The following is a 14,592-nucleotide window of genomic DNA, read 5'->3' as shown; positions in this document are numbered from 1 at the left end:
AATGAACTCTTGCTGTTTTGCAATTAGCAGCCCCAGTGCACCTCTTTGTTCTGGCTGCCACCAGGCTCCATGAGGTCAACCTCTGCAGAAAGTTTGACTGCATGATTGCAATAGCTCTGGTGACTTGAAGTTGAAGTTTCAACACTGCCCCTAGCACCACATCCATTAGATACACCAACTAGGCTTCCAGTGCAAGAGAAGCTGGGATGCTGCTGCTACCAGCACCTGATTGCATCCAAAACATGATTGCCACTTCAGTGTTGGTTTGCAACCCCTAACTGCAAACTTTGCTGCTTTGGGATTTGCCCCTTCCTCCCCTCCTTGGGTTTGGGAGGATTTCTATCAGCCAGGGTTCATTATTAATTCAGATGCTCTCCACATACTGAACTTTAAAAGTTTCCCTTTTCTATAGCAATTCAACTAGCAGCATGGTTTTAGGATTAACACGTTTGTATAATCTCTGGACCTGATCCTTTTCCTGTAATCTCTTTGTACAGTGGTATGATGCCATCAAAGTCATGAGATTGGCACAGGTATGATTCAGATTATCTCCATTAATCTGTGGCATTAAGCAGATGCAGAAACAGCTGGAGAAGAATTGGTCTTTCCATAAGAGCCTGCAGCTCCTGCTATTCAATCTCAGTTAATTCCATTTGCAATAGGAAGAGTCCGAAATTGCCACTGCTGAACTATAACTCCACAGTAAGTCATATTTTGCACAGCCTTCCCAACAATATTTAACAGATTCACCAGAATACAACTCACCCCACCCATCAGTGAAGCAATGAATCAATGCAAAGGTAGAGGGAGGGCCTGAAGTGTCAGAAAAGTCCTTATAACCCCCAGGAGCTCGATTTCCCAGGAAGGCTCTAGAGCACAGGTGCTTCCTTTTGGCTTTTGGGAGTGAATGCTCCCCTTTTTCCAGCATTTTGTATTTTAGCAGCTGAAGCCTGTTGTCTGCACCTGAAGCCTGGGAGCTCCTTGTTGTTCTGGCACTTTTCAAATGCTTTCATCTAAAGCCCTGTAGTTTCAGTCTTGCCAGAAATAACAACAAATGCAGTTCAGGCTGCAAAGGCAGTACCTGAACATCAGGGATATTCAAAGTCTTTTTGGAAGCATAAAGCAACCTTAATCTGAAGGCATGTAATGCTCCCCATTGCAGCAGGCACCTGCCTGTGTGCAGATGCCATTTCACCATCTCATCCCCTCCCCAGAAGCCCAGGAATCTGTATTTGCACCCCAACTGCTCCCTGTTCCCCACCAACAGCATTGCAAAGCTGAGCACAAACTCATGGTGACCCCTGGAGCTGTTCTGCTTTGCAATTTGCAAATCCTCCTGCCTGGGCCAGAAAGGGCTGGTGGCAGGCTTAGCTCCAACAAGTCTGCTCCTGAGCACCAGTGCATGAATGAAGCAATTGAGAATTAGTCTCTTTGATGTGCTGACTGCCTGGAAAGTGTTTCTGTTGTGCTCAATGAGTTTTCAATGAGGCACTGTGTTGTACTTGAGAAGCAGAGCAATTCTGCAACAGCAGTTAGGAATACATTTAGGCTGGGGATTAGGCATCCAAGAGGCAGTTCAGGGGGCTCTGGAGTTGGCTGTCATCTCAGAGAACTGGAAGTAAAATGTATAAAAACCTTGAAAATGAAGGTTGGTGGATTTACAGAAGAGATTTTAGAGCTCTGAATGTGGAATCACAGACAATTCAGTGCTTCGGCCGTGTCTGTCTCTTGAGAGCTGTTAATCATGGAGAGCTTGGGTGCTGTGTTACAGCAAAAAAACTGAGAGAAGTCTCTCAAGGAATAACAGGCAGAGGAAAAAAAGTCAAGTGCAGACTGCTTGGCCATCCCTGTGGGACTGGGGAAGATTGAGTCTGCAGATGGTTCAGTTACTGGGATGGCAGCAGACAGACCGATACTAGGAAACTCAGTAACTGGTAATTAAGTCTTTTGTCTCACGAGATGAGCTAATCGAGGTGTCCACCCTGAAGTGATGACAGGCACAATAATAAAGAACAAGATGGGGAGTTAACGAAACAGTGTCTAATTAAGCCATCGGGGTGAGCCCTGTGTTGGGAGATCCAGTTGGGCAGCTCATGAATCATACCAAGACGTGAAATCCAGGAGAGCAACAGCTACTGCAGATCGTTTTCTCTGTGCACAAAGGTTCCAAGCCCTGCACAGATAGAAATCAATGAGCACCCTTGTGGATGTGAGGGGAGGGTCACATTTCACCTGCTGAGCTGAGGTGCTCTGCAGTGCTCTGCAGTGCTCTGTCCTTCTAAGAAAGCTCCTCCTTTCTTTCAGAGTGAAGTAGTATAGCAGCAAGGATCACTGAGGTACTGAGACACCTCCATGGTGCATCAGACTGTTACAGACCTCCATTTGGAGCTGCTAGTGTAATCGCTGTGCACACCTCCAGGTATCTTAGACTCTGGCGACCTGAGTAATTAATGATGTGATTAGCGCTTGTAAAGCCATTGGGGGACTGAGGGTAGCTCAGCACCTCCACGAGCTGAGTGGAACCCACAGTGGCAGTTTCTGTCTAGGAAGAAGGGTAGGCTCAGGACACTTCTATCAGTTGTGGTGTTGCACTGCCTGGAATTAGTGGGGTGGAGCTGGGGTCAGCAGGAGCAGAGCCAGGGCTCCGCCAGGCGGGAGCTGAGCCCACATTGGCTGCCAGGCCACTTTCCTTGATGCACGTTTCTCCCGTAGTTCCCCAGAGGTTTGAGCAAGGCAGGTTTCACTGCATATGGCATTTGCCTCTAAAAATAGCCTTTGTGCAATTCGCATGGAAGGGGAAAGCAATTATCCTGCTACGGTGTGAAAAACATTCACTCCCTATCCACAGGCTGAGTTCAGAGCCTCTCCAGTGATAATTGCCATCGTTTTTCTGCTGAGGTTGCAGCTGTGGACGTGAAATGACCTCCTGGTGCCTTTGCAGAGCTGGATCCAAACCAGGGCGGAAGGTCAGGACGGCCTCGCCTGGTCTGCAGACACAGCGCAGGTCGTCTCCCCTCCAGCTATGGAAAGTGATTTTCTTTACTCACGGAGTGTTGCAAGCTGAGTCTGGAAAATTGGCACCCAAATTGGTTGTATATTCCCGAAAGCTGACTGCTTGCTTAAATGAAAGCAGTGTCTCAACACAGGGCCGTGGTGGTTGCACCTGTAGCTGCCTTTGCCTCAGTGCTGGACACAGGTGCTACGTGCCCTATTTCTCTCTCCTCGATGGCTGTAACAAAGGTTACTGAAGCTCTGGCCTGAATCTGCACGTTTGCTTTTCTCCATTGCAATATTTGACCTAATGAAATGTGCTGTCTCAGTCTGAACACAGCTGCTCTGTTCTCTCCAGGCTAATGGATGCATTATAAAATCCAGGGTTTAGGGGCTTATTCCCCCTTGCTGTATTCCTATAGCCCTGCTTTGAAGGGCTATAGGAACCTCAGCCAAAGGGTTTTGGTAACCACGAAGCCTGATCCTACCTAGAAAGCAGACAGACAGATTATCTGTGTCTGGAAAGCATTCTGCCTCCTGCCTTCAGTGGGGCCATGGTTACAATTTGTGCCAGCAGAGCATGGGTGAGGCTTCAGATGCAGGTAGATCACAGGCTGGGACCATCCCTTGCTGGTGACCACAACTCAGCAGGTTCCAGAGCCAGCCAGGCACCAGCTCAGCCCCACCTGCAATGAGGCAAGAAAGGAAGTTGCATGGGTGAAGTGACGCTATGGCAGAAGACAACGCGTGGTCTAAACTTCAGGTGTTCTGTGCTTCAGTTGCTAAATGATTATCAGCAGAGGAAGTTACACCACAGCTGGAGCCAGCGAGTTCACACCGGGAGCCCCAGCAGTGTTGGGTACCAGCTCAGCCTGTTGTAATGATTGCATCTGCAGTGCGTGCTGTGATAAGGTACTCTGGTAAAACCATGGAGAGGAGACAAAGATAGACCTGAGACGACCAAATGTGATGAAATTCACCTCTGTGTGGGACGTGTCACCGTGTGGGATCAAATTGCCCCTACCCTGAATGGTGAGGACGATGTGATTGTATTCTAACAGCACTGTGAGATCTGAGGGTAATCATCAGTGAGCTATTTTCACTTCATATACTTTGAACGTGGAATAACGCTCTGAGAATACACTGCATGCACTACAAACTCCCTTCATCTCACTGTTATATTGAAACATTCTTCTCAAACGCCATCCCAGCATCCAAACCAGTGTGTTGTCCCACTTCCATCCTATTGTGATAAATCTCATATGCTCTTAAAAGTCCCTTTACTCTTCATATGGTAGATGAAGATATACTCAGGTCCCACTTCTGTCATGTTTGCTAGCTGGGAACCATACCATGGATGACAACATGCATTCGAAATAATCTGCTCTGAAACGAGGGAGGAATGAAAGCTATGAAGATCTTAATGGGAAAAAAATAAACCCATCCATCATGAGCAGATAGAATGACTAGGAAATCGCTTTAGAGAATTCATTGACGAAAAAGAGGTGGCAGATGTCGAGAATAGGAACAGTCCCCAGGTCTTAAGCCACAAATGCATCCTAAGAAATGGGGGCAAGACCATTAGGTGGCATGGAAGACCTCGGTGGGTCTGTGGTGACAGTGTTAACCAAAGGCAACGACCTTTATTCGCAGAGAAAGTTTTGCGTTGGCTCTGATCAACCAGAAAAGGGATCAAAATGCTTTCTGCACAAAAAAAATAGCTGTCTCTTCACACTGCCTACGTGTAAAACAAGTCTGTGGAGGAAACACACAACGGCAGTTGTGAAAGAGTGAGCTCATTACCTGAAGGACTCATCCCCAGAAGGCAGGGCTTTGAAACCATATAAAAGTTCCCAAATCTCCACGCTGCTCCATCCACTCGACTTTGCACTTCTCCCTGTTGACTGGTTGGGTAAGTCACTGAATACTGATCCTTCTTGTGATGCTTATGATTGAATGCTAGCTAGAATCTCACAGAGGTTTCATTTAGGCAGGCTCTTTAAAGATGTACTTTATTTGGTAACTTTGAGCATGCAAAAGATTCCTACAGAGGAGAGAAACTGTGGGCGTTGGGGTTGGACCAGCAGTCTGGGAATGGCTCTGCAAGGCAAGTTCAGATCGTCTGTAAATTTGGGGATAGTTAAGTGCCAAATTAGATCCTTTCTGAAGAAATTAGATAAAATTATGTTGGTTTAAGTGTAACTGATTCTGCCTTCAGGGAAAGGGAAGGTCTAAACGGCCTACTGAAGGTCCTACCAAATCCATTTTCTATGATACTGTTATTCATAATATGATAGCTTTTAAAACTTTAATATCATGGGGTAATCATTTATTCAAAAAACAGACCTGTGAGTATGAGGGGCTGATAGAGCAGAAGGGAGAAAATACTCCTCCTGTGCTCTGTCATCCATGGCTTAAGATGCCATCAGGAAAGGAAACAGTAAGAGCATCAGATAACGATCTGGATGATCTGGGAGGATGGGAAAGAGAGCAATGATTTGCTCTGAAGATGTGCTGAGCAGGGAAGCTGCCATGGGAAGGGAGAACACTTGCACACACACTTGATCAGCATTGACTCCAGTCCTTTTTGGTGGGACTTTAAAACAACTCTTCCAATTCATGCTTCCATGATTTTAACCTTTTCTTTGTGTCCTTTAGAAAAAGAGCAGCATGGGATTTGCCAGAGCCACAAGCACCAGGCAGCCAAGCCTGATCCTGCTTCGGCAGTGCACCAAAGAGAGGGAGTTTCATAAATCTTTAGGAGAACCCATTTGGCACATTGCACATCCTGGGAGAAGAAATCCCTTTTGATTATCCTGATTCATGTGAACTACATGCATTATGAGTGATGCTAGTGATGATAGTCCAGAAATGTAGGGCAGCATCACCACTGCTAATTCTTTCCATGGCAGCTGGAAGGACTGTGACACTGCAGCCTTGGTCCATTACATCACCATGAAGTGAGGGATAGCACTGAGGTGAAGCTGACCCATGACATGGGCACTTCTAAGGCTCCCAGTGCTACACAAAGATGTTACTTACGGGGGAGGTCCACCCTGAGGCCTCAATTCCAGGAAAAATCTGGAAACCATTTTAAAAAGGGGCAAACAAAACAGATGATTTCATTTCTGTCAGTGTGGGGTGTTCCGTTGGACCCAGATTCATGTTTTCTACTTTCTGATGCACAGGTGTTTTTTTTTCTTTTATTAATTCTTGTCTTTAGCTGTCCATTTTATTACGATCATTTTGACTTTCTGAAACCGCTATCAATCCAGCAGATCTGTTATTTGCCAGCTCCTCTCGTCAGTCCCCCAGGAAAGAAATGAAAGGGAGTTAACACGTTGGGAAGAGCAAAGCAACGGGTGGAAGAGCTCTGAAGTGTAAATCAGCTCCGATTTCAAAGGAGTGATTCTACCTCTGCTAGACCTGTCCCACACTGCAGAGCAGAGCAGAGGAACAAGATAAGGCAGAGTCAGAGACAGGATGAAAAAGAAAGAGCAAATCATAATTCCTCCTGAGCCAAACTGCCTTGGGTAACCAAGGGCAAGCTAAGAGAAAGTTAGTCTTGCAGATGATGAATGTTTCTCATAATTGTTTCACTCTTATCCCAATGCTGTTCTATCAGCAGACACAATAACACTCTGACGTTTCTTTCAGATAATCTTGTTTCCTGCAGAGATGTCTTTGAATCAGATGCAATGCAAGCAGGAAATCACTCTCCCATCTGGCCTGGGCAAAACGGTTTCAAAGGAAAATCAAGAGCCAGAGCCCTGCATTGAGCCTGTCCCATGCCCTCAGCAGCACCAGTCTGAAGCCCAAGTCACAGAAGTGACTGCAGTCGTAGTGGTGCAGTATCCAGAAGAAACAGAGCCATTGCCAGCACCATCAGTGGAACCAGGCAAGGGAGAAGCACCAGCAGTCGTGATACCTGAGTGCCCACCCCAAGAGCAGCAGCAGCAGCAAAGCAAGCTACCAGCAAATTTCCCTCCAGTATCACAGCCTGAACCTGTTGCATGCTCCCAAGAGAAGTCAGCATGCAAAGAGCTGCCAGAGCCAGTACTTGCTGTCTGCCCTGAAGATGTCCCCCAGCAGAAGCAGGAGTGCAAGGAGATCCCTGTGCAAGTCCCTGTTGCCTCTCCTGAACCTGCAAAGTGCCCTCAGGAGAAGCAGGAGCACGAGGAGGTCCCTGTGCCAGTTCCTGTCCAAAACCCAGAGCCTGTACCCTGTCCCCAGGAGAAGCAGGAAAGCAAGGAGGTCCCCGTGCCAGAACCTGTTCAAGAGCCTGAACCTGCACCGTGTCCCCAACAGAAGCAGGAGTGCAAAGAGATCCCAGTGGTGGTCCCTGACCAAAATCCTGAGCCTGCACCCTGCCCCCAGGAGAAGCAGGAATGCAAAGAGGTCCCCGTGCCCACCCCATGCCCTGCAGAGAAGCAGGAGTGCAAAGAGATCCCAGTGGAGGTCCCTGTTCAAAATGCTGACCCTGTACCATGTCCCCAGGAGAAGCAGGAGTGCAAGGAGGTCCCTGTGCCAATCCCTGCACCCGGCCCAGAGCCAGAGCAGAGCTCCCTTCCTGAGAAGCATCCTCCCCTTGAGCAGCAGCAGGTAAAACAGCCCAGCCCGTGGCCACTGACACAGAAATAACTTGCAGCTGGCAAGGGAAGCCCCAAAGAGAGAAGCAGGATGCAAGACCTCCCCCCATATCTCACACAGGTCGTTTTCCAATGCCCTTTTACCCACTGCAGAATTTCTGTTAAGCACAGCTCCCAGCTCCCCCCACTAACGCTCACGTTGTCCCCACTAACAGCTATATGCTACCTGACACGTCAGGGCTGCCATAGATAGGAAGGCTCCCAGTAGTGGTGCAGGCATGAGCATTTGGCTTTCCAGCAACCTGAATCTCTGCCGTCTCCCAGTCATTCAATCATCCGGAGAGAAAATTGAAGAGCATGATGGTGGGCTGTAGCCAGGGCTCATCATGCCAATTATTCCACCTTCACCCGATGAGTCAGTGCATCCTGCAGACCTGCACGCTGCCTCCTGGTTCCCATGCATCCCTCCCCCAGCTCCCTGCACGCCAGCACAATCTCCCACCTCACATTTAGGGCTTTGCCTATCACTAATAGGATCTGAGGTTTCCACTAAAGCTGCAGCTAAGGGGTTCTGGTTGGTGGCACCAAGGCTTTCTGGACCATGAATCCACAGTGCTGAATATTTTATGCAATAAAAAACCCACTGAGCTAGAGGAAAGGGATAGATCTTTACAAAAGAGCCATCACCTCTTAATTACCTGCTTTGCTAAACTAATTGTCATCATTGCTTTCCTGAGAGAGCTCACCTCAGATTTTCTAGGATGTGTCAGGAGCAGCTCAAGCTGACAGTATTCATGGAAAAGATATAGGTAATTAAATGCAACCCAGACGTGTTTTGAAATAGATTAACCCCCAGCACAGCTTCTAGCTGTCAGACAGGATGAAGGAGGCGGCGTGCACGGTCTGAGTTACACCCTGCAACATGTTTCACCACACACTGCTCTTGCATATGTGTTTGGTGCTTCACCCTAATTGTTTTAGGCTGATGTTGTATCCAGGATTTATTTCACTGTGAAAACGGACAATAAAAATGACTTTGAATACTGAGCTGTGAGACTTTTAATAGCTTCTTCTCACAAAGAGAACCAGGGCTCTCGGCTTGCACATCACTCAGGCTGAATGCCAGGGGACTGGGGACTCAAATGTGGGTGCTTGAGAGGAATGCTGAGTCTTCTGCTCCTCTGCAAGCACCTGCAAGAGACCGTGTGCTGCACCAGCCCATGGGATGGCTGATTGTACTGCAACACTAATTAATTGTGCGTTGAAACACTAATGAATTTCACTGACACACCTCCACAGGACGCTCCACCCCGAAGCAGGACGCAGCTCATATCCTGCTCCATCTGCCCTATTCAAACACCATCTACAGGGCAAGCTGCAAGCAGCAGCACACAGATTTCCCACCCTTGCTGAGCCAGGAGAAATTCAGTCTCACCCTGCTCTGCTGGATGGGTGTGGGATGCGTGCAGTCCCATCACCAGATTGCAGAGCTGCACCAGACACAGCCTCTGGCTTGCACAGCCTGCTGGTGTCTGACTGCAAGGCATCAATATCACATCATTCACCGCCTCTGCCTCTGTGATAATGTTCCTCCTCTGCATTTTTTTACAGCTGGCTGGAAATCAATTAGCTGAGCCAATATTTCCTGCCGAGAAACAGAAACATTCGAAATCCTGTTTCTGGCTCTTTTAAAGGTGGAAATAATCATTTGAAGTAATCAAAAGTTTCTTTCCAGCGTCAGAACATCCAAAGATCACAGCTGTTCTATATCTGGGACTCCCAGTTGTGATTAATTGCTTTGATAAATCCCACAGGAATGTACTTCAGAACGTTATACCTTGCAGAAAACTGAGTTTTGCCTGGTTTGCACCAGCTCAGGGTGAAAACAACTTGCAAAATTTCATAATCCAGACCTGAGAATGCCATTTCCTCCATAGGAAACCTGGATGTGCATGGGTCCCTGTGGGTGTGCCTTATATGCATGTGCATACTGAAAGGTGACTCTGATTACAAAAAGAAGGCAAAAGATAATGATTGATACCAGTAAAGCTAAATATATATATATCAGGAAGCAAGTGAGGAGGTTAATTACACTTTTATTGCAGCGTGTCCCAAATTAAAGATCAGAAGGAAACAGCCCCATGACTCTTTTATAATAGAAGATGAATAAATCTGAGATAATGAATTGCATCTCTTTGTGACTTCTGCAAGCAAAGAAGGCGCCTTGGAAATTTCTAGCTATTCAGGCAGAGCTGGAAAGCAGAAAGAGAGCACGGAAAGACCCATTTGCATTTTCCATAGCTCTTCGTGGTCGCTGATGGGAGCTCTACTTCTGCTTGGGGCACTGCTGCTGCTGCTGCTGCTGTGGGACACTCTTCACAGGGCATTTGGTCTGTCCTTTGGGGGCCTGGCATTGCTCCACACCCTTTGGGGGACACTTCTGCTGGCACTGGGCAGGTATTTGTTGCTGCTGCTTCTGCTGGTGGGAAGACATCTCTGCTGAGCCTGGAAGAAAAGCAAGGTTCCCCTCTGGTTACTTTGAGCCCTACACAGTTCTCTTTCTGGATATTGTAGCTTCAGTCACTTTGCTAGCCTTGATCCAAAGCTAGCAATGAGGAGCCTTTAAAAGTCATTTCTAGCAGTCAAAGAACATGGGGAAAAAAAAGCCCAAAACCAACAAAAACTTGGAAATCCCTCAGGATGAGGCTGTTCAAACCAACCCTGTATTAGTGACTCCAGCCTGTCGTTGGTTCCCCATACTTCATTTCAGGATTCTATGGAGCTCTGCTGAGGCCCTGGGGCATAACTGTATGGAAGAGAATGCAGGAGGAAAGCACTGCCCTAATGAAGCTGTGATCCCAATAGGTGAATTGTTCCAGAAGAAGAGGGAAGAGGAGGAGAGAAACAGTAAGTGGGTTTTTCCTTCTGTTCGATGTACTCTGAACATTGATAGATTAAGAAGCAAGACAAATCGTGATGAAATCATGGAGGCTCAAGACCTCAAAGCAGTATTTGTTTGGTGCAAGAGGAGCAAAAATCCAGTGATATTTCAGTGTTCCAAGTGGTTTATTTGGAAGAGAGAAGAGTTGGATGGCAATCCCTCTGCTTATGGTCACATCTCTGCATAGAGCACTAAGAACCCAGAGCAGGAGCTGTGTCCCCTGCTGCAAATGCAAAGAACTGTCCTCCAGCTGCTATCACTTTGTGCACAGAAGTGAGACTCAGAGCCCTGGTGATCGGCACACAACTGCTCTGCAAACACAGAACGAGTTGGTGGATGCCATCCTTTGGTGCCTGATCCTCAGCACCTGGTGGTTATCCAAAAGGATTCTTATCAGCTGGAAGAAAATGCTGAGGGATAACAAGGGTTTGCTGATTGAAAGTCAGTAAGCCACTGTCTGGAGCCTTGGAAAGTCTCGGAATAAAAGAATATGGCTTTCATGCAGGAGAAAATGGGCTGGAGTTGCTAGCAGAGAAATAAAATAAAGAGAAACCATCCCATTTCCCAAGAGCAGAGCACCATGACAACCCCCAGTGTTGCTGGATCTGCATGGAGGGACTCACCTCGCGTCAGCTGCTGCTGGCAGAAGCAGAAAAGCCACCTGGTGCAAGGAGCCTCAGGAGCAGGAGGCTTTTATATGCGCTCCAAAGGCAGCCCCAGGAGCTGATGACAACAGATTAACTTGATGACCAGAATCTTTCACAACCAGAACCTGCTCCACTGACACCTCCATACTCCTGGACCTCAGTCAAGGGCTGCAGAGATGCCTCCTCTTTCGGGTGCGGGGGATTTGTTGTTTTTAATCCGAGGCACACCCAATCTGGTAATAATTGGCTAATTTATTAATAATTCATCCCGTCCCGACCCTGGGCAAATATCCCACAGGTGAACTCGGATTTCAGCTCCAGCTCAGATCCGATGTCATTAAAACACGTTTGTATGAAGTTGAGGTGTCTCCTGGTAATTTTGCCCATGATCACCAGGACAGTTGTTGCTTTTCGTCTCCATTTCCATCTCAAAAAGGGAACTGAAACATTTTGTATTATCAAAAAAAAAGAAATGGAGATCTTCCCTCTTATCTCTCTTTGAGATTTTCCTTAGTTTTTCACTGAAGGATCTAAAATTTTTTACAAGCACTGGGTTTGGCTTGCTGAGGTCATGGCAGGATTCCTTTTGCTGGGAATGGGTTTATATTTGAGAAAAATGTCAGTCCTCTTGAATTTTTCCCAAGGAAGAAACAGAGAAAATCTTTCAACGGAAACATTGCCTCTAGCTGTAATGGAAAAGCTTGTTCAGGACTTCATTGAGTGTTCCTCAGTGCTTTGCCCTGTGGGGTCACGTTCAGCCCTACGAATTACAGCTCAATCTCCAATGGAGTGGTGTGACATGCAAAGAAACAAAGGACATGGCTTCCACCGGCTGTAGGAGAGCAGAAGGTGCTAATGGAAAATCCCATCACGTAACATCCCCCATTCATTGCTGATTAATCAGGGGTCTTAATGACCATGAGGTTAACATGGGCGAAACATCATTCATTTGTTCTAAACGCATGGGAGAATCTTAGCAATGCTCAACTCTGACCACAGGTGCATAGGGGAGCGATGTGTCAGGGCTTTTGCAACTCATGGTCCATCAGGCACAGGAAGCACAATGGACACAGCCCAGCAGCTCTTTCTGCCACTTCCCCCAGCATGCTCACATCTATCATCACTGTGCCTGGAGCAGTGCTTGCAGAGAGGGGGAGAAGAGGAAACTTCAGTGACTAATGCGGCTGATAGAGCTGGATGAAGAGGACTGGAATCAGTCAGAGGTGATTAAACTGGACAACAGATCTCACTAGCAGCTGCACATGACTGCCTGACAAATTTTTTCCACACCTGGAAGCGGGCACTGATGCTTTGTGGGGTTAAGGATGGCGAAGTTCATTGAACACAAGAAGTTTGTGTTCAACAGCATATGTGTGGTCTCTGTCATGCCTTCCCCTTTCTTGCTCTCTGATCCGCCTGCCATCAGTTTGTCTCTCCATGTGCAAACGTATGTTCAGTGTAGAAACAGTTTGCCTTCGTGAGATACAACATTTTGTCTGTCGTTATTTCTGTTCAGTGATTTTCCTTTTGGTGTTGACAGAAATAAGACAAAAAGTAATCTACAGTCAAACTCTACACCTGCACACAAGGTTTCATTAAAAGCTGATTTGGTAACAGTGTTTACACACACCTAAATATAACTCTTTTCTTTTCTAGATCAGTCCCTCTCCACCCTTGCCATAATGACATGGTAGGTGGGTAATAACCCTCTGTCCCAGACATGGAGATTGTATGGCCATCATGAAGACAGAGGTGAGCAAGTCACATGCAGGTGTGTAAGACAAAGGGAGCATTATCTCTGAAACTTGACATCTAAATGGTTATAACTCCGTCCAGACAATGGTTCTCCATTGGCTTCAGAATTGTGACTCCAAATCAATAACGTGTGCTTGTGAATGAATTAAAACCTTATCATCCCCTGCCAGATGTTGATGAACCTGCAGTGCCAATTGCTTTATCAGCTAGGGAGGTAACTTCTTATTGCAGGTAGAGAATGGGTAGCTGACAATGATGAGACTTTCCCAAAGTCATACAAAGAATCTGCAGCAAACTTGGGAACAAAACTACAGTCTTGCAGGCGAGGATCTGCTTCTGAGTGATGACAAAGTTCACCTCCTGAAGCCAGATCCTCTATATTCTGTCTCTAGTCAGTGAAGATCATGGGAAAAGCTGCCTGAAAAGGCCATTTTCATCTCCTCTGGATTGGTTTAAATGAATAATTAAGATCACACTAGTGATCTTAATGCCTTCTCAACGCCTTCTCCCTTAGGTTAGGGTTTTTGTTACTTTTGAAGTATCCTTTTGAAGTATCCTTTTAGCAGATTTGGGCCCAAAATCCAGAGCCACAAAGACCAAAAATACCATTATTTTGAGGTAGAATGAAACTGTGACACCTGTCAGGGCGGTATTCATGGGGTGATGTTTTGTTTATGTCATTGGCTTTGTTCAGCATCAGGGTGAAAGCTTGGTTTGCAGCATTGTAGGCACAAATCCTCCATGACCTTACCAGCTTTTTAAGAGGAACACTAAAGGAATGTGTTCTTTGGTCTGAAGATACGCAAAATTGGGGACTAAAGAAAGAAAAAATGACACATTAATGCCATCGATGGTCAATTTTTATTGCTGCATGTAGACATTGAAAGGCAAGAGGACAAACATTAGAAGACGTGAAGAGAAGAATAGAAGGGGAGGCATCTTCACCAACTGCTCCCAGTACAACCATTGAAGAATATCTCCCCAAGATAATAGAAGATTGGCCAACTGCAGTTACCAAGAAAAAGGTGCTGAGATTGCAGATGTAGCACAGGAAGAAGAGATACAGGAAGAAAAATGCAGAGAAATATTTTCCAAGTCAAAGAGAGCATGGCTTAACTGAGAGAGGTTTTGATACGTTGCAGGTAGGTCTGTCATCTGTATTTCATTCCCTGGGTTCTTATGAGCCAGCGGATATTGCAAAGCATTGGGGCTGCCTGCAAGGCCCATGCAATGAAGGCAATTAGCATGGACGAGTGCAGACGGTGCCACAGGGCTCCAGGCACACGGTCTCACATGTATCTACACACTTCTTGGTGCCCACCTCCACACATGGCGCTGGGCAGGGCTCCACACACTTGGTGCTGCACTGGGTGCTGCACTGCTCCACGCATGGAACGGGGCACTGCGTTGGGCACTGGGTGGCACAGGGCTTGATGCAGGCATCAACGCACGTAGGAGGACAGACATCCACACACTGAGTGGTGCACTGGGTGCTGCAAGGCTCTACGCACTGGGTGCTGCACTGGGTGCTGCACTGGGTGCTGCAAGGCTCCACACACTGGGTGACACACTGGGTGCTGCACTGGGTGCTGCAGGGCTCCACGCACTGGGTGACACACTGGGTGCTGCAGGGCTCCACGCACTGGGTGACGCACTGGGTGCTGCACTG

General features: G+C 47.1%; 2 protein-coding genes across 2 annotated transcripts in view; one reads left to right on the top strand and one right to left on the bottom strand.

The window, feature by feature from the left end:
• The first annotated feature begins 6,669 nt into the window (after positions 1–6,669).
• On the top strand, positions 6,670–7,632 carry LOC122170231 (protein TsetseEP-like). Its single transcript, XM_042836928.1, has one exon. The coding sequence runs from the start codon at positions 6,670–6,672 to the stop codon at positions 7,630–7,632; it is 963 nt and encodes a 320-aa protein (XP_042692862.1).
• Positions 7,633–14,163: 6,531 nt separating this feature from the next.
• LOC122170228 (proline-rich protein 9-like) overlaps positions 14,164–14,592 on the bottom strand; it is a 684-nt gene continuing 255 nt past the window's right edge. Inside the window, exon 1 of the mRNA XM_042836925.1 lies at positions 14,164–14,592. This exon is cut by the window's right edge and continues 255 nt beyond it. Within this exon, the coding sequence (XP_042692859.1) occupies positions 14,164–14,592 (429 nt within the window).

Source organism: Centrocercus urophasianus, unplaced genomic scaffold (assembly GCF_019232065.1).
Source record: "Centrocercus urophasianus isolate 14NV4802_14NV808 unplaced genomic scaffold, USGS_Curo_1.0 seq_65, whole genome shotgun sequence".
Taxonomy (NCBI): Eukaryota; Metazoa; Chordata; class Aves; order Galliformes; family Phasianidae; genus Centrocercus; species Centrocercus urophasianus.
The sequence above is the reverse complement of the archived record's forward strand: the minus strand, read 5'-3'. Positions and strand labels throughout refer to the sequence as shown.